Consider the following 23,000-nt stretch of genomic DNA (forward strand, 5'->3'; position numbering starts at 1 on the left):
TGAATATTTATTGTTTACTCAGGATTGTGATCAAAGATTTTTCCAGTATTAGTTCTGTAAAATTCATTTGCTATAAAGGGTTTTGATATTTTTTATAAAAGTCTCTCATGAGCACATCTCCATATTTTTGGTTTGCGAGCTCTAAGTTGGTCCTTGAGCTTCTATGTAGACTTTTTACCCCAAGAGGTTGTTTACTTGCTTTGATATTTTTGGCTGTAGATTTAACCTGGATTCTCTCACACCACAGTATCCAAGCTATTTACTTTCTCATTTGATGACTAGTTTGCATAGGTCCCTAAAAGCCTGCCCAGCTGCCTATCATTTATAAACCTGGCCTTTGCAGTGAGAATTGAAATGCATCAGAGAAGCAGGAGCACCAAGATGGATTCACAGCCCCAGATCGTCATATTCCTGTTCTTCTGGATATCTGGTGAGACATTAAAGAGTATCAGAATGTCATTAAAACAGTTCATTTGTAGAGAAACACCTATTTACTACAGGAATCCAATAGTATGCAGGCAATGCCATTAGGGAAGGCATTTGATCCCAAAATTTGCATCAGGAACTCTTTGTGTGTATATGTGTATTCTCATTGTCTATTTCTGATTGCAGGTGCCCAGGGTAACATTGTGATGACCCAGTCTCCCAAAGTCATGTCAACATCTGTAGGAGACAGGATCACCCTAACCTGCAAGTCAAGTCAGAATGTGGATAACTATGTAGCTTGGTACCAACAAAAATCAAGGCAGCCTCCTAAAGTGCTAATCTCCTACGCATCCAATCAGCACACTGGGTTCCCTGATTGCTTCACAGGCAGTGGATCTGGGACAGATTTCACTCTCAGCATCAGCAGTGTGCAGGGTGAAGCCCTGGCAGTTTACTACTGTCAGCAGCATTATGACTATCCTCCCACAGTGCTTCATCTTCCATCACAAACATCCTTGAGAGTCTCACCACCTGCCTGCAGCACACAGCCATTGGCCTGCACACTTCCGCCTTCTGCTTGAGATCTGTTATGCATGATCTATCCTTCAGTAGAAAGTTAATAAAGTGATGGCCTCCATTCTTCCATAGTGTTTGTAGCTCAGGTGCTTATTGATAAAAAGTGAGACTCTAACTGAAAGGATTTAGAAGGTTTGGTGTTTCACTGAGAGGATACATTGAAAGGAGGAAACAACAGTGAAGTTTATAATGTTATGTTGGGTTTAGATATCTCCATGTTAAGCCTTTATGCTATAATGAATCTGTATAAAATTTGATAGAATTTCAAATCATTTACAAAGAATACAGAATCATCAGATTATTAGTTTAGATTAAGAATCCACAAGCAATTGGTTTTTGACCTAGGCCATGGTCATCTTGCATTCAAGTCCTTCAGAGTTGTCCAAAGATTTATTATACAAGCTGTAAGGTTTAAATCCCTTTAAAAACTTTCAGCATTCATTCAGTGTAATGCTTAGAGGATTTTTGCTGATTAGTCTTTGTAAATATTTGGACACATTTGCTGGTTTATGGGATCTTGGAGTCTTTTATAGATTCAAATACATCTACATACATAAGGCATTATAAATTAAAAAAAAAACAAACATGGTGCACTTTGAGAGATAAATAGAACCAATGCTCTCTCTGAGGCCCTCAGGAAAGCACAAAGAGAGTATATGTGTATTTGTTCTGTGTTGTTGTCCAAGGTATTTTTGGCAAGGTCCAGTCTGAACATGGAGCCTGAGCGTTGAAGGGGTTAAGGTTTCAGTCCTTGAGAAGTGGACTTTTTCCTCTGAACGGCAGTTGTGACTGAGTTTTCCTGTATTTTCTTTGCCAACAGTGTCTGATTTAGCTCTCTTCTCACATAGATCCAAAACCTCAATTCAATATTATAGTAGATGTTATACTTATTAATAACCTTCCTTGACATAGGCATTAACTCTTGGAAGCCTTCCTGGTTCCAACTTTCCCTTTTATTTTCTTAATTCTTCCTCCTGTGCTTCTTCCACTTGACATCTCATCATTCCTTATTCTTATGACTGCAGGTTCATGTCATTGTGGAGTGTTTTTCTTCCTGTGTCCGTTGTTATTGATAGATTTGTTGAGTACAATAGTGTTGGTTGGAACCTGTGGTCTCTCAGAGTTTGCAGAATATCCTTACAGGACCTTTGTTTTAAGGGCTTCACTGAGAAATAAAATGTTATTTTAATGGTCCTGCTCTATATGTGACTTTGTCTTTTCTCCTTAAATTCTTTCATAACCCACCCCTCCATATGCTGCATGTTATGATGGCTATGTATTGTGAAAAATTCTTTTCTGTTTCAGTTTATTTGGTATTCTGTCTGAGTCTTGTATATTGCTTGACAGGAATATCATTGTTTAGAATAGAGGAATATTCTTCTATGTTTTTGTTGAAAATATTTTCTGTGCTTTTGACCTGATTGCTTTCTTTCCTTATCCCCACTATTCATAGGGTTGGTCTTTTGATAGTGTATCAGATTTTCTTCATGTTTTGTGTCTGGATATTATTTTAGACATAGTGGTTTCTTTGAGAAAATTATTTTATCTATCTTGTTTTCAAGACTTGAAATTCTCTCTTCCTTGTTTTGTATTCTGATGGTGAGTCTCAACTCATTTTCTAAATTTAAATTTATTTTTATAAGTATTCACTTTTCATCACAGTTGTAAACCCTCCCTGTCTCTTCTTAATCCCACCTGCCCTTGCTCTTTTTCCCTATTCTCTTCTATTTCTCAGAAAGAGAGAGACCCTACCATTTGACCCCAGTCTATCAAGTCCCATTAAGACTGCCTGCATCTTTTTCTCTGTGGTCTGGCAATGTCCCCTATCAATGGGAAGTGATCAAAGAGCAGGCTACAGAGTCCATGTCAGAGAGAGCCTCTGCTCCCCTTACAAGGGACCCACATGGAGACAGACATGCCCATAGGCTACTTCTGAGAAGGTGTTCTATGTCCTCTTTATGCATTGTCCTTGGTTGGTGCATCAGTCTCTGTGGGCCACCTTGGACTCAGATTTTTTCATGTTGTTGGTCTTTTTATGGAGCTCCTGTCCATTCTGGTTCCTTCAATTCCTCCACTCTTTCCTATGACTTCCTGCCCTGTGACCAAAGTGGCTGTGAGTCTTAGCATATGCTTCAATCCCATGCTGGGTGGAGTCCTTCAGAGGACATTTATGACAGGCTCCTATCCTGTTTCCTGTCTTCAACCATTTCCAGTGTCTATTATATTTGCCATCCTGGATGAGAATTAAGCATCCTCCCTAGGATCCTCCTTGTCATTTAGCTCTTTAGGTCTGTGTATTATATTATGATTATCTAGTATTTTGTTTTCCTTTCTTTCTTTTCTATGTATATGTGTATATTTGTATTATTTCTTTTTTCTATGCATGTATGCATTTATTTATTTCAATTTATTCATTATATATACAATTGAAGCTCCTTCACTCAAGTCCTCCCAGTCCCACCCTCCCTTTCTCTTCAAGCATATACCCTTCTTCCAGTCTACTCAAAGGGAGAGTTCTCCTCCTCTGCCATCTCCACATACTTATGAAATCTTATCAGGACTGTCTGGATCCACATTCTTGAGGGCCTAATAAGGCTACATCATGAGGGACAAATGATCAAAGAACAGGCAATGGAGTTCATGTCAGAGGCAGCCCCTGTTCCCCTTACTTTGGAACCCAGATGGAGACTGAGCTACCAATCAGTTACATCTTAGCAGGGGATATTTGTCCTCCTCACGTATAGTTCTTGGTTAGTTCATCAGTCTCTGAAGGACACCCTGGGCTCAGGATTTTTAGCTTTGTTGGTGTCCTTGAAGGGCTCCTGTCCCTCTGTGTGCTTCTCTCCCCTACTTGTTCCATTAGAATCCCTGCTCTCTGCCCAAAGTTTGGCTGTGATTCTGAGCATCAGCTTCAATCCCTGTTGGGTGGAGCCTTTCAGAGGACCTCCATCCTATTCCCTCTCTTCCAGCGTTTTTGTTGTTTATCCTGTTTGCCATTCTGAGTGAGATTTAAGCATCTTCCCTCTGGCCTTGCTTGTTGTTTACTTTTTTGAGATCTGTATTTTGGTATGGCTATCTTATATTATTTGGTTAGTATACACTTGTAAGTGAGTGTGCTCCATGTATTTCTTTCTGTTTCTGTGTTGCCTTACTCTTGGTGATCTTTTCTATTTCCATCCATTTGTCTGCAAATTTCATGATTTCCTTGTTTTTAATAGCTGAATAGTATTCCATTGTGTAAATGTGCCACAATTTTTGTGTCCATTTCTCCATTGAGGGACATCTAGCTTGTTTCCAGATTCTGGGTATTACAAGTCAAGATTCTATGAACATAGTTTAGTAAATGTCTTTGTTGTATGGTGGGGCATCTTTTGGGTTTATGCCCAGGAGTTCTATAGCTGGATCCTGAAGTAGTGCTGTTCCAAAATTTCTGAGAAAGAGCCAGATTTATTTGCAAAGTGGTTGTACAAGTTTACACTTCTACCAGCAATGGAGGAGTGCTTTCCTTTCTCCAAGTCCTCTCCAGCATGTGTTGTCACTTGTGTTTTGATCTTAGCCATTCTGATCTATGGTCAGATGGAATCTCAGAGACGTTTTGATTTGCATACACCTGATAACCTGGGATGTTTGGCATTTCTTTATGTATTTCTCCACCATTTGATATTACACTGTTGAGAATTCTCTACTTAGTAATGTACCCCTTTTTCAATTTGGATTATTTAGTTTGTTGGTGTCTAACTTCTTGAATTCTTTATAAATGCTTGATATTAGTCCTTTGTCAGATGTAGGATTGGTGAAGATCTTTCCCCAGTGTGTAGGCTACTGTTTTATTCTGTTGACAGTGTCCTTTGCTTCACAAAACTTTTCAGGTTCAGGAGATCTTATTTATTAATTGATGATTATAGAGTCTGAGCTGCTGGTGTTCTGTTCAGGAGCTTGTCTCCTGTGCCAGTGAGTTTGAGGCTCTTCCCCACTTTTGCTTCCGCCACATTTAGTTTGTCTAGTTTTATGTTGATCCACTTGCCCTTTAATTTTGTGCAGGGTGATAGCTATGGGTCTATTTGCCTTTTTCTACATGTAGACATTCAGTTAGACCAGCACCATTTTTTTGAAGATGCAATCTTTTTTTCCCCATTGTATGGTTTTGGCATCTTTGTCAAAAATCAGTTGTCTATAGGTGTTTGCGTTTATTTCTGGGTGTTTGATTCAATTCCATTAACCCACCAATCTGTTTCTATGTCAGTATGATACAGTTTTTATTTCTGTTGCTCTATTACACAGCTTGAGATCAAGGATGGAGATACCTCCAGAAGATCTTTAATTGTAGAGGGTTGTTTAGCTAGTCTGTTTCATTTCCATATAATGTTCAGAATTTTTCTTTCAAGGTCTGTAAAGAATTATGTTGGTAAATTGTGTTGGTATTGTATTGAATCTGTAGAGTGGTTTTGGTAAGATGGTTATTTTTCCTGCGTTAATCATACTGAGCCATGAGTATAGTGGATCTTTCCAACTTCTTTTATCTTCTTTAATTTCTTTTCAGAGAATTGAAGCTTTTTCCCCCCCCATACAAGTCTTTTACTTGCTTAGAGTTACACCAGCATACATTGTATTTTTTGTGGGTATTTTGAAGAGTATTATTTCCGCATTTTTTTCTCTGCCCATTTTTCTTTTGTATACAGAAAGGCTACTGATTCTTTTGAGCCAATTTTCTGTCCAGCCACTTTTCTGCAGGTGTTTATCATCTGTAGGAATTCGCTGGTAGAATCTTTGGGTCACTCATGTATACTATGATATCATATGCAAATAGTGATACTTTGATTTCTTCCTTTTTTATTTGAATCCCCATGATCGTCTTTAATTGTCTTAAAGCTATAGCAAGGAATTCAAGTACTATGTTGAAGAGATATGATGGTAGTTGGCAGCATTGCCTTATTTCTGATATCTATAGGATTGATTTAAGTTTCTCTCCATTTCATTTAATGTTGGCTATAGGCTTGCTGTATTTTGCCTTTACTATGTTTCTATGTGCCTTGTATCCCTGATCTCTTCAAGACTCTAGACATGAATGGGTGTTGGAATTTTCAAATGATTTTTTAAATATTCATATTCAATAACCCTTAACTTTTTTCAGCTGTATCTCCTTCCCTCATTCCTTCTCAATCCCACCCTCCTTCCTTCATCTTCTTCCTGCCCCTCTCAAAGTCCACTGATAGGGGAGGTCCTCCTCCCCTTCCATCTGACTCTAGCTCATCAGGTCTCACCAGGACTGGCTGCAATGTCCTCCTCTGTGGCCTAGATAGGTTGTTCCTCCCACGGGTGGTGAGGAGGTCAAAAAGTCTGCCACTGAGTTCATGTCAGAGACAATCCCTGTTTCCCTTACTAGGGAAACCCACTTGGATGCTGAGCTGCCATGGGCTACATCTGAGCAGGGGATCTAGGTTATATCCATTCATGATCCTTTGTTTGAGAATCAGTCTCAGACAAGTGCCTTTGCCCAGATATATTTGGTCCTTGTGGAGTTCCTGTCTTCTCCAAGTCTCACTGACTCCCTCTTCTTTCATAGGATTCCCTGCACTCTGCCCAAAGATTTGCCATGAGTCTCAGCATCTGCTTTGATACACTGCTAGGCAGACTCATTCTGAGGCCCTTTATGATAGGCTCCTGTCCTGATTTTTGTTTTCTTCTACTTCCAATATCCATCCCATTTGTCTTTGTAAGTGAGGATTGATCATCTTATCCTGGGTCCTCCTTCTTGTTTATCTTCTTTAGGTGTAGAGATTGTAGTATGTTTATCCTATCTTATAGGTCTAGTATCCACTTATAAGTGAGTATATTCCATGTGTGCCTATCTTTCTGCTTCTCACTCAGGATGGTCTTTTCTAGATCCCCCCATTTGCCTGCAAATTTCATATTTCCTTGTTTGTAATTGCTGAGTAGCATTCCATTGTATAAATGTACCACAATTTCTGTATCCATTCCTCTGTTGAGGGACATCTGGGTTGATTCTAGGTTCTGACTATTAAGAATAAAGCTGCTAGAAACATGGTTGAACAAATGTCCTGGTGTACTTGAGCATATTTTGGATATATACTTAGGAGTGGTATGCTGGATCTTGAGGATGTACTATACCTAATTGTCTAGAATGCACCAGATTGATTTCCAAAGTGGTTGTACAAGTTTACATTCCCACCAGCAATGGAGGAGTGTTCCTCTTTCTCCAAGACCTCTCCAGCATGTGTTGTCCGCTTGAGTTTTTTTTTTTTAATTTTTTATTAATTACACTTTATTCATTTTGTATCCTCCCATAAGCCCCTCCCTCCTCCCCTCCCGATCCCACCCTTCCTCCCCTTTCTGCATGCATGCCACTCCCCAAGTCCACTGATAGGGGAGGTTCTCCTCTTCTTTCTGATCTTAGTCTATCAGTTCTCATCAAAAGTGGCTGCATTGTTGATCTTATATATTTTGATGTGTGTATGGTGAAATCTCAGGGTAATTTTGATTTGTATGTCCCAGATGACTAGACGTTGAGCATTTCTTTAAGTGTTTCTCTGCCATTCTTTATTCCTCTACAGAGAATTCTCTTTTTAGCTCCATACCCCATTTTTTAATTGGATTAATTGATTTGTTGCTTCTTAACTTCTTTATTGCTTAATGTATTTTGGATATTAGCCCTCTGTCGGATATAGGGTTGGTGAAGGTCCTTTCCCAGTCTGTAAGCTGTTGTTTTGTTCTGAGGACAGTGGGTTTTGCTTTTCACAGAAGCTTTTCAGTTTCATGAGATTCCACTTATTTTTTCTAAATATTTTATTTATTTTTAAATAATTTTATACATTCACTTGTATCCCAGCTGTAGCCCTCTCCCTCTTTCCCAACCAATCCTTCCCTCCCGCCCTCCCTCATCTCCTCCCTCTCCCCTTCCAAGTCCACTGAGAGAGTGTATCCTCCTCTCCTTTGGTCTGGCTTTAGCTTATCAGGTATCTTCAGGATGTCTTTATCTGTGGCCTAGCAATGCTGGTCCTCCTTCAGGGAGGAGGGGAAACTCATGAGTTCATGTCAGAAACAATTCCTGTCCCCCTTACTAGAGAACCCACTTGGATACTGAGCTACCATGGGCTATGTCTGAACAGGGGTTGTAGGTTATATCCATGCATGGTTCTTGGTTGGATAAACAGTCTCATAGAAGACCCCTCAGATATATTTGGACCTTGTGGGGCTTCCTGTCCCTTATAGGATATACTAATTCCTCCCTCCTTCATATGATTCCCTACAATCTTCCGAAGGTTTGGTTATAAGTCTTAATATCTGCTTTGATACACTGCTAGGTAGAGTCTTTCAGGTGCCTTCTGTGGTAGGCTACTGTCCTGTTACTTGTTTTCTCCTATTTCCAATGTCCATCCCCTTTGTCTTTCTAGATGAGGATTGATCACCTTACCCCTGGACCTCTGTATTGTTTATCTTCTTTAGGTGTACATGTTTTAATATGTTTATCCTATCTTATAGGTTTCTATATGTGAGGATATACCATGTGTGTCTTTCTGCTTTTGGGATGCCTCACTCAGGATGTTTTTTTTTTTCTAGATTTTTTTCACACCATTTTCCTGCAAAATTCATGATTTCCTTGTTTTTAATTGCTGAGTAGTATTCCATTATGTAAAAACAAGACAATTTCTGTATCCATTCCTCCATTGATGGACATCTGGGTTGTTTCCAGGTTCTGGCTATTACAAATAAAGCTGCTACAAACATGGTTGAGCAAATGTCCTTGTTGTGTACTTGAACATCTTTTGGATATATGCCTAGGAGTGGAATATCTGGATCTTGAGGTAACACTATTTCTAATTGTCTGAGAAAGCGCCAGATTGATTTCCAGAGTGGTTGTACCAGTTGTCATTCCCACCAGCAATGGAGGAGTGTTCCCCTTTCTCCACAACCTCTCCAGCATGTGTTGTCACTTGAGTTTTTGATCTTGGCCATTCTCATGGGTGTGAGGTGAAATCTCAGGGTTGTTTTGATTAGCATTTCCCTAATGGCTAATGAGGTTGAGCATTTCTTTAAGTGCTTCTCTGTCATTTGATATTCCTCTACAGAGAGTTCTCTGTTTAGCTCTGTTCCTCACTTTTTAAGTGGATTACTTGGTTTGCTGCTTTTCAGCTTCTTTAGTTCTTTATATATACTGGATATGAGTCCTCTGTCAGATAAAGGGTTGGTGACGATTCTTTCCCAATCTGTAGGCAGTCGCTTTGTTTTGATACAGTGTCCTTTGCTTTGCAGAAGCTTTTCAGTTTGATGAGGTCCCATTTATTAATTGTTGCTCTTAGAGCCTGTGCTGTTGGTGTTCTGTTCAGGAAGTTTTCTCCTGTACCAATGAGTTCTAGTGTGTCTGGTTTTATGTTGAGGTCTTTGATCCACTTGGACTTGAGTTTTGTGCACGGTGATAAATATACAAGGTTATAATATCTGCATTTTTCTACATGTAGACATCTAATTCGACAAGCACCATTTGTTAAAAATGCTATCTTTTTTTCTATTGCATGGTTTTGGCTTCTTTGTCAAAAATCAAGGGTCCATAAGTGTGTGGTTTTATTTTTGGTTCTTCTATTTGTTTCCATTGATCCACCAGTTTGTTTCTATGCCAGTACCATGCAGTTTTTACTACTGTTGCTCTCTAGTACAGTTTGAGATCAGGGATGTAGATACCTCCAGAAGATATTTTATTGAAGAGAATTGATTTAGCAATTCTGTGTTTCTTGTTATTCCATAAGAAGTTGAGAATTTTTCTTTCAAGTTATGTAAAGAATTGTGTTGGTAATTTGATGAGAATTGCATTGAATCTCTATTTTTTAATTTAATTTAATTTTATTAATCATATTTTATTCACTTTGTATTCCCCCATAAGCACCTACCTCCTCCCCCCATCCCACCCTCCCTCCTCTTTCTTCACGCATGCCCCTCCCCATGTCCATTGATAGGAGAGGTCCTCCTCTCCTTCCTTCTTATCTTATCAGATCACATCAGAAGTTTCTGCATTGTCATCTTCTGTGGCCTGGTAAAGCTGATTCCCACTCAGGGGGAGATGATCAAAGAGCAGGCCAATCAGATTATATCAGAGGCTGTCCCTCTTCCCATTCCCAAGTGGGTTCCCATGTAACCCACTTGGACACTAAACTGCCATGGACTATATCTGTACAGGGGTTCTAGGTTATCTCCATACCTGGTAATTTGTTGGAGTATGAGTCTCTGGGAAGACCCCTGTCTTCAAATTTTCTGGTTCTGTTGCTCTCCTTGTGGGGTTCCTGTCCTCTCCACCTTTTGCTATTTCCTACTTCTTACATAAGATTCCATGCCCTCTGCCCAACAGTTGGCCATAAGTCTCAGCATCTGTTTTAATAGTCTGCAGGGCAGAGCCTTTCAGATTGCTTTTTGTAAGATGGCCATTTTTACTGTTAATCCTGCCAAGCAATGAGAATGGGAGACATTTCCACGTTCTGCTATCTTCTTCTAATTCCTTTCTTCAGAGACTTAAAACTTTTTTCATAAAGTTTTTGCCTTTTTGCTTGATTAGGGTCACACCAAGGTACTTTATGTCCTTGTGGCTATTGTGAAGGGTGTTGATTCCCTAATTTGTTTCTCAGACATTTTGTCTTTTGTATATAGGAGGGCTACTGATTTTTTTGAGTTAATTTTTTATCCATCCACTTTGTTAAATGTGTTTATTAGCTGTATGAGTTCCTTGGTAGAATTTTTGGGGTCACGCAGGTATACTATCATATCATCTGCCAGTAGTGATACTTTGACTTCTTCCTTTCCAATTTGTATCCCCTTGATCTCCTTTAATTGTGTTACTGATCTAGCAAGGATTTCAAGAACTATGTTGATATGGAGAGAGTGGACAGCCTTGGCTTGTCCCTGATTGCAGTAGGATTGCTTTAAGTTTCTCTCCTTTTAGTTTGTTGTTGGCTTGATATATATTGCCTTCAATCTGTTTAGGTTAATTCTAACGATTGTTTGGATTTCCTTTTAGTCTGTTGCTATGTCCCCCTTTTCATTTCTGATTTTGTTAATTTGGATAGTATCTCTCTGCCTTTTAGTTAGTTTGTCTAAGGGTTTGTCTATCTTGTTGATTTTCTCAAAGAACCAACTCTTGGTTTTATTGATTCTTTGAATTGTTTTATTTGTTTCTAATTTATTGATTTCAGCCCTGAGTTTGATTATTTCCAGCTGTTTACTCCTTTTTGGTGTGTCTACTTTTCCCCCCCCCTCAGGCTTTTAGGTGAGCCATTAAGTTGTTGGATGAGATATTTCAAATTTCGTCTTGAAGGCACTTAGTGCTATGAACTTTCCTCTTAGCACTGCTTTCCTCTTGTCCCATAAGTTTGGGTATGTTGTGTCTTCATTTTCATTGAGATCTAGGAAGACTTTAATTTCCTTATTTCTCTCCTGACCCAGCTGTTAGAGTAGTGAGTTATTCAGTTTCCATGTGTACGTAGGCTTTTTGCTATTTCTGTTGTTGAGGTCCAGCTTTAAGCCATGGTGGTCTGATAGGATACAAGGGATTATTTCAGTTTTCTTGGATCTGTTGAGGCTTGCTTTGTGACCAACCTTATGGTCTATTTTGGAGAAGGTTCCATGAGGTGCTGAGAAGAAGGTAAATTCTTTTGTGCTTAGGTAAAAGGTTCTGTAGGTGTGTGTTAGTCCATTTGATTCATGACCTCTGTCAGAGTCATTGTTTCTTTATTTAATTTCTGTTTTGTTCACCTGTCCGTTGAGAGTGGGGTGTTGAAGTCTCCCACTACTAATGTGTGGATCTATGTTTGGTTTTAGTCTTCCAGTCCTTTATTCTCAGGTAATGTTTATCTTTGTGACTTAGTTGTATATCTTGTATGCAACAGATTGTTGGGTCTAGTTTACACATCCATTCTGATATTTTGTGTCTCTTTATTGGAGAATTGAATCCATTGATGTTGAGAGAGATTAATGACCAGCTGCTATTAGATCCTTTGATATTGATGTTGGCTGTGTTTGTGTGCTTGGCTACTTTTTTTTTTTTTTTTTTTCGGTAGTGAGGTTATTTGTTGCCTGTCTTTTCCTGAATGGATTTAGTTTTCTTGGATTATATTTTTCCTTCTAGTATCTTTTTTAACACTGTATTTGTGTGTAGGTATGGTTGAAATTGGCTTTTGTAGTTGAATATCTTGTTTTCTCCATCTATGATAACAGAGAGTTTTGCTGGATATAGTAGCCTGAGCTGACATCTGTGTTCTCCTAGGTATGCAAGATATCAGTCCAGGCCCTTCAAGCTTTCATAGTCTCTGTTGAGAAGTCAGGTGTGATTCTGATGGGTTTGTGATTATATATTACTTGGCCTTTTTCCCTTGCAGCTTTTAGAACTTTTTCTTTGTTCTGTATAGATATTGTTTTGATTATTATGTGATGGGAGGATTTTCTTTTCTGGTCTAGTTCACTGGAAGTTCTGTAGGTCTCTTCTATTCTTCTAGGCCTCTCCTTTAAGTTTGGGAAATTTTCTTCTATGATATTGTTGAAAATATCTTCTAGGCCTTGGAGGAGGGAATCTTTTTTTTTTTCTCTATTCTTATTATTGTTAGGTTTTGTGTTTTCATGTTCTCTTGGATTTCTTGGACAGTCTGTGTCAGGAATTTTTTTAGATTTAATATTTTCTTTGATGGATACATCGATTTCTTCTATTGTATCATTCACACTTGAGATTCTTTCTTCCATCTCTTGTAGTCTATTGATTATGCTTACCTCTGTAGTTCCTGTTTACTTCCCTAAGTTATTTCTCTCCACAATTTTCTCCATTTGTGTTTTCATTTGTGTTTTCCAATTCTATCTTCAGATCTTCAGCTGTTTTGTTGATTTTCTTCCTCTGTCTTACTGTAATTTTCTGTTTTTCCTTCAATTTCTTCATCTGTTTGTTTGAACAATCCTCTGTTTCTTCTGTTTCTTTCAGTGATTTAAATATTTCCTCTTTGAAGGCCACAAATTGTTTGGGTGCAACTTCCTTTATTTCTTTATGGAAGGCCATAATCATTTTTACTTTATCTTCCTCTGGTTTTTACGTATTTTATTTGTTTCCTCTATTATCCTCTTCAGAAGCATCGATATATGGTCATCTTCTTGAATTTCCTTTTTGCTGTGGTGTCCACAGGTGCTTGCCCCTGGATAACTGGGTTCTGGAGATACCATATTGCTCTGTCTTTTGTTGTTGTGCTTTTACTCTGGCCTCTACCCATTGGGCTATCTTAGGTATTGGGTGTTATTTTTTGGTGCTTCCTGGAATCCTGGGGTGAGGAGAATCCCATTGGCAGGAAGATGGTTTTTCCTGAAGGGAGTCTCCTCATTTTTTTGGGCATGGTCACTGAATGGCCAGTGTTTTTCAGGAATTGCCACAGCTCACATCATGCATACAGATCTGAGTGGTAATTATTCTTTGTTAGTCAGGGGGCTTCTGTCTTATCTGGAGAAGTCCTGGAGAAAGCTTCCCTGCTTTTGGCTTTCTTGCCATAAATTTAGTGAGCTGCTGCTTTAACCTGGGTGCCCCATGGTTTGGTCAGTTTAGTTAGGGATTACTGTTCCCTTGGAACAGTATCTAGGGGTTGGCTACTCACTTCATATCTCTTCAACCTAGTACTTGAAGTCTTATCCTGATCAATAATATGGCTAAAGAAAATCAAGGGGATACATATTAGAAAAGAAGAAGTCAAAGTATCACTATTCACAGATGATATGATAGTATACATGAGTGACCCCAAAAATTCAACCAGAGAACTCCTTCAGCTGATAAATGCCTTCAGCAAAGGGGCTGTATACAAAATCAACTCAAAAATATCAGAAGCCCTCCTGTATACCAAAGACAAAAGGGCTAAGAAAGAAATTAGGGGAAAAAAACATTCTTCACAATAGCCACTAATAATATAAAGTACCTTGGGGTGACTCTAACCAAGCAAGTGAAAGACCTGTTTGAAAAAAACTTCAAGGGGGAATCCAAGATGGTGGCACCAGAAGGACACTGTGTCTGAGGAGCAGGACAGCAATGTTGGTACAGTGACCAAGAGACTGAACTATGGGTCCTAAAACAACAGTGATCATGTTTCCCAGTGAGAGGAAACTCCACAGTGTGGGAATCAGTTGCATCTATTCTCAGGTCATAAGGCAGAACCAGGACTAGATCCTGGCTCACTAAGGCACTTGGTCATCAGACCAGAGCCACATGCCTTGCCTTGTCCCTGATTTCATTGGAATTGATTTAAGTTTCTCTCCATTGAGTTTGATGTTGGCTATAGGCTTGCTGTATATTGCCTTTACTATGTTTGCATATGTGCCTTGTATCCCTGATCTCTCCAAGACTTTAAACATGAATGGGTGTTGGATTTTGTCAAATGCTTTTTGGCATGTAAGGAGATGATCATGCAGTTTTTCTCCTTCAGTTTGTTTATATGGTAGAGTATAGTGATGGATTTCCATATATTGAACCACCCACACATGCCTGGGATGAAGCCTACCTGGTCATAGTGGATGATATCTTTGATATGTTCTTGGATTTGGTTAGCAAGTATTTTATTGAGTATTTTTCCATTGATGTTCTTAAGAGAGAAAGGTCTGAAGTTCTCTTTTTTTTGTTGGGTCTTGCTGTGGTTTAGGTACCAAGTGACTTTGGCTTCATGGAATGAGTTTGGTAATGTTCTTTCTGTTTATGTTTTGTGGAATAGTTTGAAGAGTATTGGTCTTAGCTCCTCTTTGAAGGTCTGGTAGAATTCTCTGCTGAAACTGTCTCCTCTGTGATGTTTTGTTTGTATTGGAGAATTTGATGAGTGCTTCTCTTTCCTTGGGGGATATAGGACTATTTCTTCTATTTACCTGATCTTGATTTAATTCTGTTAAATGGAATCTGTCAAGAAAATTGTCCATTTATTTTAGATTTTCAAATTCTGTAGTATATAGCCTTTTGTAGTATGACCTAATGATTGTTTGGATTTCCTCAGTGTCTGTCATTATGCCTCACTTTTATTTCTGATTTTGCTGATTTGTATAGTTTCTCTCTGCTTTTTAATTAGTTTGGCTAAATTTTTGTCTATCTTGTTGGTTTTCTCAAAGAACCAGCTCTGGGTTTTATTGATTCTTTGAATTGTTGTCTTTGTTGGTAACTCTTTGATTTCAGCTGTGAATTTGATAATTTCCAATCATCTACTCCTCTTGTGTTTTTCTACTTCTTTTTTTTTTCCCCTGGGGCTTTTAGATGTGTGGTTACTTTACTTGTATGTGATGACTCAAACTCCTTTTTGGAGGCAATTATTGCTATGAACTTTCCTCTTAGCTCTGCTTTCATTGTGTCCCATAAGTTTGGGCATTTGTGCCTTCATTTCCATTGAATTTTTGGAAGTCTCTAATTTCTTTTTTAATTTCTATTCTTACCAGGCTCTTCTTGTGTAGAGAGTGGTGCAGTTTCCATGTGTATGTAGGCTTTTTGTTATTTCTGTTGTATTGAGGTCTAGTTTTAGTACATGGTCATCTGATATGATACAGGGATTATTTTGATCTTCTTGTATCTGTTGAGTCTTGTTTTGTGACTGATTATATGTTCAATTTTTATGAGGGTTCCATGAGGTGATGGAAAGAAGCTATAGTCTTTTGAGTTTTGGTACAAAGTTCTGTAGGCATATATTAGGTCCATTTGATTTAGGTTATATGTAAGTGTCATTATTTTCCTATTTAGCTCTTCTGTTTAGATAATCTTTCCATGGTGAGTGGAGTGCTGTAATATCCTACTACTAAGGTGTTGGGATCGATCTGTGATTTAAGCTTTAGTAATGTCTCATTTATAAATGCAAGTGTTCTTGTATTGAGGGCATAGATATTCAGGATTGTGATGTCTTCCTGGTGGATTTTTCCTTTGATGAATATGAAGTGCCCCTCGAAATTCTATTTTATTAGATATTAGGATAGCTACCCCAGCTTGTTTTCTGGGTCTGTTTGGTTGGAAAAACATTTTACCAGCCCTTTAAGATGTCTATTTTTGTTGCAGAAGTGTGTTTTCTGAATGCAGCAGAATGTTGGTTCCTGTTTCCGCAACCATTCTGTTAGTCTGTGTCTTTTTATTGGAGAGTTAAGGCTGTTGATGTTGATAGATAATAGTCACACTTACATGTTAGTCCCTTTTATTTTGGAGTTGGTAGTATTACTGTGTTTTAATGCTTTTTTCTTTTAATTTTTAGTTGTGAAGTTATCTATATCCTGTGTTTTCTTAGGTGTAGTTGATTTATTGGCTTGGAAATTTTCTTCAGTATCTTTTGTAGGGCTGGGTTGCTGTGTAGATATTGTTTAAGTTTAGTTTTATCATAGAATATTTTCTTTTCTTCACCTATGTTGATTTAAATCTTTGCAGTAGTAGTCTGGGTTAGCATCTGAGGTCTCTTAGAGTCTGCATGACATCTGCCCAGGCCCTTCTGGCTTTCAAAGTTTCTGTTAAGAAGTCTGGTATGATTCTGAAAGGTCTATCTTTATAAGTTACTTGGTCTTTTTCCCTTGCTGCTTTTACTATATTTTCTCTGTTATTTAGATTTATTGTTTTGACTCTTATGTGATGTGAGGAGTTTCTTTTCTGGTCTAGACTATTTGGTGTTCTGTAGGCCTCTTGTATGTTAATGGACATCTTTCTCTTTATATTGGGAATGTTTTCTAGAAAATATTGTCTCAACTTTGGAGCCCAGAATCTTTTTTGTCTACTGCTATTATTTTTAGATTTCATCTTTTCATATCGTCCTTGATTTCTTGGCTGTTTTATGTTTGGAACTATTCTTATTTTACTTTTTCTTTGAGAGATGTATCTATTTTTACAATTGTTTCTTCAGCACCTGAGATTCTCCATATCTTGTATTCTGTTGGTGGTGCTTACCTTTGTGGTCCCTGATGTTTTCTTTAAGTTTTCCAGCTCCAGGCTTTTCTCTGTTTGTGTTTCATTTATTAATTCTGATTCTGTTTTCATGCCTTGTACCATTTCCTTCATCTGTTTGAATGTGGATTGCTGTCTCTCTATGATGGTCTCTACTTTTTGGTTCGTTTCCTCTCTCTGTGCCACTTATTGTATCTCTACTTGTGCCTCTATTTGTTTGGCTGTATTTTACTGTTTTTCTTTGAGAGTTTTTTTCCTCTTTATGTTCCTTTAATAACTGGATAAGAATAGCTTCAAAATCATTTTCCTGTGTTCCTGATGAAGTAGCATATCCGTTGGTTTTGGGGGTTGCTGATGAAGCCATGATGTCCTGATTTTTGTTGGATATGTTCTTATGTCAACCTCTATCTATCTGTTTGTTCTTTGAGTCTGTACATCAGACTGGGTCTGTCTGTCTCTGGTGTTTGGAGTATTCTTCAAGAAGATGTGAGAGGTCCACTGGTTTGAGAGGGGATGTTGGTGTTTCTGATCTTTGGGACAAGAAGATAAACTCAGTTCAGTTATAATCAAAAGATTTATTGATTACTGCCAGCAGGATAATAATCTCCAAGATAAACTTGGGGTTGCTATGTGAAGGCAGGTGTGAGGAAAATATTCTTAGAGAATCATGGGAAGACCTTGATGTCTGCACAAGCCAACCAGGAGCCTGTCTGCCAAGATTAGGTAGTTAAGGCAACATCAAAATAGTCCTTGACTATGTGCATGAGCAGGTTTCAGAAGCCAAAATGTAGTAGGTCATATCATAACAAGTAGATAGTCATGTCTGTACCTTTCTGGGTGGAGAAAGTCGCAGAGTCAGGGTCATGGGAAACTTATCTTCCAGGGCTGTAGTCAGAGAAAAACAGCCAATGGGTACCAAGATGGATGCCCAGCATAAATGGAGTTTCTTTAGCCATCATCATAATTTCATGAAAAATATAAAAATAATTTTTGTGGTTTGAATAACTCCTTCCCTCCCAATAGGCTCATATATTTGAATTGTCTTGGTTTGCACTTGGTGGACTGTTTAGAAGAGAGGTCCCATGTCCTCAGCGTGTGCCATGTCCTCCTCTATGGCTTAGCAAGACTGTTCCTCCCTCGGAGGATTGGGGAGGAGGTGAAGGAGCCACTTGTTGATTTCTGTCAAAAATAGTTCCTGTTCCATTTACTAGGAAAACCCACTTGGTTACTGAGCTGCCATGGGCTACATCAGAGCAGTGGTTCTAGGTTATAAACATACATGATCCTAGGTTGGAGAAACAGTCCCATAGAGATCCCCCATGCCCTGATATATTTTGTCCTTGTGAAGCTCCTGTCCTCTCTAGGTCATACTAACTCCCCTTCTTTCATATGATTCTCTACACTCTGCCCAAGGTTTGGTTATGAGTCTCAGAAATAATTAAATCACTGAAAGAAATTTAAAAAAAAAACAGAGGAATGTTCACATAAACAGCGGAAGGAACTGAAGGAAAATACAGTCAGACATGTGAAGGAAATCAACAAAATGGCTCAAGATCTGAAGATAGAATTGGAAAACTTAAAGAAAACAGAAAGGGAGGAAATCATGGAGAGAAAGAACTTAGGGAATAAAACAGGAACTACAGAGGTAAGCATAACCAATAGAATACAAGAGATGGAAGAAAGAATCTCAGGTGTGGAAGATATTATGGAAGAAATTGATGTATCCATAAATAAAAATGTTAAATCTGGAAATTTTTCTGACACAGACAGTCCCAGAAATCTAAGACAATATGAAAAGACAAAACTGAAGAATAATATGAATAGAAGAAAAATAACATTCCCTTCTCCAAGGCCCAGAAAATATTTTCAACTAAATTATAGAAGAAAATTTTTCCAACTTTATGGAGAGGCCTAGAAGAACAGAGGAGGCCCACAGAACACATAATAACATAGACCAGAAAATAAAATCCTCCTGCCACATAATGATCAAAACAGTAAGTATACAGAACAAAATAATAATAACAGCTGCAAGGAAAAAAGGCCAGGTAACATATAATGGCAAACCTCAGAATCACATCTGACTTCTCAACAGAGACTATGAAAGCCAGAGGGGCCTGGACAGATATCATGCAGACACTAAGAGAACATTGATGTCAGCCCAGGCTACTATACCCAGCAAAACTTTCAGTACTCATAGATGGAGAAAACAAGATATTCAATGACAAAAACAAATTTAAACAATACTTACCCACAAATCCAGTGTTACAGAAAATACTAGAAGGAAAAATACAACCCAGGAAAGCTAATTACATTCAGAAAAACACAGGAAACAAATGACTACAGAAAAACTAAAAGTAGGCAAGAACACAAACACACTACCACAGTCAACATCAATATGAAAAGATCTAACAGACACTGGTCATTAATCTCCCTCAACATCAATGGACTCAGTTCTCTAATAAAAAGACACAGACTAACAGAATGGATACATAAACAAGATCCAAAAATCTGTTTCATACAAGAAACACACCTAAGTCACAAAAATAGACATTACCTGAGAGAAAAGGGCTGGGAGACAGTTTTCCAAGCAAATGGACCCAAGAAGAAAGCAGGAGTAGCTATTCTAATATCTAGTAAAATATATTTTCAATGAAAATTAATCAAAAGAGAAGGGGAAGGTCATTCATATTCATCAAAGGAAAATTCCACCAAGAAGACATCACATTTCTGAACATCTATACCCCAAATACAAGAACACCACATTTGTAAAAGAAACATTAATAAAATTGAAGCCACACATAGATCCCCACTCATTAATAGTGGGAGACGTCAACACCCCGTTCTCTACAAAGGACAGGTCACACCAAATCTCTACCGGGGAAATCTTACAGATGAAAAACACCTTCAGCAAAGTGGCTGTACACAAAATTAAGTCAAAATATCAAATGCCATCCTGTATACAAAAGACAAATGGACTGAGAAAGAAATTAGGGAAACAACACCCTTCACAAAGGACACAAAAGACATAGAGTATCTTGGTGTAACTCTAACCAAGCAAATCAAAATAACTTCAAGTCTCTGAAGAAAGAAATTGAAGAAGCTATCAGAAGATGGAAGAATTCCTATGCTCATGGCTTAGCAGAATTAACTTAGTAAAAATTACCATCTTACCAAAAGTAGTCTACAGATTCAATGCAAATCCAATCAAATTACCAACACAATTCTTTACAGACCTTGAAAGAAAAATTCTCAACTTTATGAGCAATAACAAGAAACCCAGAATAGCTAAAACAAATCTGTACAATAAAAGATCTTCTGGAGGTATCTCTATTCTTGATCTCAAGCTGTGCTATAGACCAGCCTAATAAAAACTACATAGTACTGGTATAGAAACAGAATGGTGGATCAATGGAATTGAATAGAAGACCCTGAAATAAACCCACATACCGATGGACACCTGATTTGGGACAAAGGGTAACAAAATATACAATGGAAATAAAGATTGAATCTTCAACAAATTCTGATGGTCTAACTGGATATCTACATATAGAAGAATGCAAATAGATGCATACTCATCACTCTGCACAAAACTAAACTCCAAATGGATGGAAGACCTCAACAGATTACCAGACATACTAAACCTGTTTGAAGAAAGTGTGCAGAACAAGAGAACCAAAAACTCAAGTGGTCTTTTCTGAGACTGACAACCCAACCAAGGACCATGCATGGAGATAACCTAAAACCCCTGCACACATAGTAGTCCATGAGAGCTCAGGCTACAAGTGGGTTTTCTAATAAGGGCAGAGGGGCCTTCTCTCACATGAACTCATTGGCTGGTTCATTGTTCACCTTCTCATGAGGGGATGGGGAACAGCCATAGCAGGCCACAGAATAAGACAATGCAGCCAGTCCTGATGAGATCTGATAGGATAGGGTCAGATGGAAGGGGAGAATGTTCAACCCTATCAGTGAACTAAGGGAGGGGCACATGACCAGTTGCCCAGAGTTCCTCATTTTTTCTGTGTGCTGATAATGCAATCCTGGGCTTTCATATTCATACAGCCATCTAGACTAACAGTAATTAACTGTTTATTATATGAAAAAAAAAACAATTCAGAGAATTAATGAAACGATGAGCTGGTTCTTTGAGAAAATAAACAAGATAAAAGAACCTTTAGACAAACTAACTAAAAGGCAGAGAGAGACACTAACCAAATCAGCAAAATCATAAACAAAAATGGAGACATAATGAGAGACAATGAGGAAATTAAAAGAATCAGAAAGTCTGACTTCAAGAGCCTATACACCACAAAATTTGAAAATCTAAATGAAATGGACAATATTTTTCATAGATTTAACTTATGAAAACTTGAGAATTCTTAATCTAAACTAATAAACTCATTATGATGTATTCTTTGTAAATGATTTCAAATTCTGTCCTATTTTAGACAGAGTCATCCTATCCTGAAGGCATAACATGGACATATCTAAAGCCTGCATGACACTTTAAAGTTCACTGATGCTTCTGGCTTGTAATGTATCCTCTCAGTGCAACACCACAACTTCTGAATCTCTTAACTTAGCTTCTCCTTTTTATCTATATGCACCTGCATTGCTAAAACTATACAAGATGGAGGCCACCACTTTATTAATTTTCTGCTGAACATTTCATCATTTAGTCATGCATAGCAGATCTCAGGCAGAAGGGGAAGTGTGCAGGCCCAGGGCTGTGTGTAGTCTAGGCAGCTGCTGAGACTATAGAAGAGGTTTGTGTTGGAGGCTGAAGCACTGTGAGAGGATTACTGCTACTCTGCTGACAGTAGTAATCTGCCAGGTCTTCAGCCTGCACACTGCTGATGCTGAGAGTGAAATCTGTACCAGATCCACTCCCTGTGAAGCGATCAGGGACCCCAGTGTATCGATCAGATGCATAGGAGATTAGTAGTTTAGGAGGCTGCCCTGGTTTCTGTTGGTACCAATGTACACTACTACCCACATTCTGACTGGATTTGCAGTTTAAGGTGATCCTGTCTCCTACAGATGTGGACATGATTTCAGGAGACTGGGTCATCACAATGTCCCCTTCAGCACCTGCAATCAGAAAGAGACAATGAGTATTCACATATGCACAAATGAATTCCTGATGCAAATATTAAGATCAAAAATGCCTTTTCTAATGGCATTGCCTGCATACTATTGGATTCCAATAGAAAATAGCTGTTCCTCTACAAATGAATTATTTTGATGATATTCCAATAGTCTTTAATGTCTCACCAGACATCCAGAGGAGCAGGAATATGAAGACCTGGGTCTGTGACTCCATCTTCGTGCCACTGCCTGTCTGATGCTTTTCAGTTCTCACTGCAAAGGCCTGAATTATAAAATATGAGCAGATGGGCTGGCTTGTAGGGACCTATGCAAAGTAGCCATCAAATAAGAAATGAAATAGCCTGGGTTCTGGGGTGTGAGAGCATCCACGTTAAATCTACAGCCAAAACTATCATTCAAGAAAATAAGCAATCACTGCAGGGGAAGGGGTTCAAGATAGAAGCTCATGGACCAACTTAGAGCTCTCAAACTGCAAATACTAAGATGCACTTATGACAGTCTTCCATTAAAAAACAAAGACCTTAAGACCAAGTGAATTTGACAGAAATAATACTAGAAAACTTTTGATAACAATCTTAAGGAAAGAATAAATATTCTGATCAACAACAGCAGAAAGAAATGGAAAGGGGATCAGAATAAAGGAGAGAATGAAAGGGAAGGAGGAGATTAGGTGGAAAAGGGAAAGAAAGGAGAGGACAGAGAGAAGGAGAAGGAAAGCTGGATTTGGGAGGGATGGTAAACGTGGAGAGGAAAGAGGACTGGAGAAGGTAAAAGTGTATAAATATTAAAACAGAAAGGTTTAGGGGTAGAGTGTCAGGTGTGTTGTTAAGAATATTTGTTTTTCTTGTAAAAGACTCAGGTTTGATTCCAAGCTGTTGTTTGATGATTCTCAGACATCTGTAATTCCAGCAATGGCACACACATGGTACATATACATACATACATACATACATACATACATACATACATACATACATACATA

The 23,000-nt window shown here is 38.3% G+C and overlaps 2 gene segments (V, D, J or C); one reads left to right on the forward strand and one right to left on the reverse strand.

Moving 5' to 3' along the window:
* The first annotated feature begins 381 nt into the window (after positions 1 to 381).
* Positions 382 to 1,007, forward strand: LOC129686670 (immunoglobulin kappa variable 4-1-like). The segment is given in 2 exon segments: positions 382 to 430; positions 613 to 1,007. Coding segments are annotated over 2 exon segments (444 nt in total).
* A 20,640-nt stretch (positions 1,008 to 21,647) lies between these two features.
* LOC129686671 (immunoglobulin kappa variable 4-1-like) lies at positions 21,648 to 22,258 on the reverse strand. The segment is given in 2 exon segments: positions 21,648 to 22,000; positions 22,184 to 22,258. Coding segments are annotated over 2 exon segments (402 nt in total).
* Positions 22,259 to 23,000: the final 742 nt, after the last annotated feature.

Source organism: Psammomys obesus, unplaced genomic scaffold, assembly GCF_907164565.1.
Source record: "Psammomys obesus unplaced genomic scaffold, mPsaObe1.curated_primary_1811, whole genome shotgun sequence".
In the NCBI taxonomy this organism is placed as follows: Eukaryota; Metazoa; Chordata; class Mammalia; order Rodentia; family Muridae; genus Psammomys; species Psammomys obesus.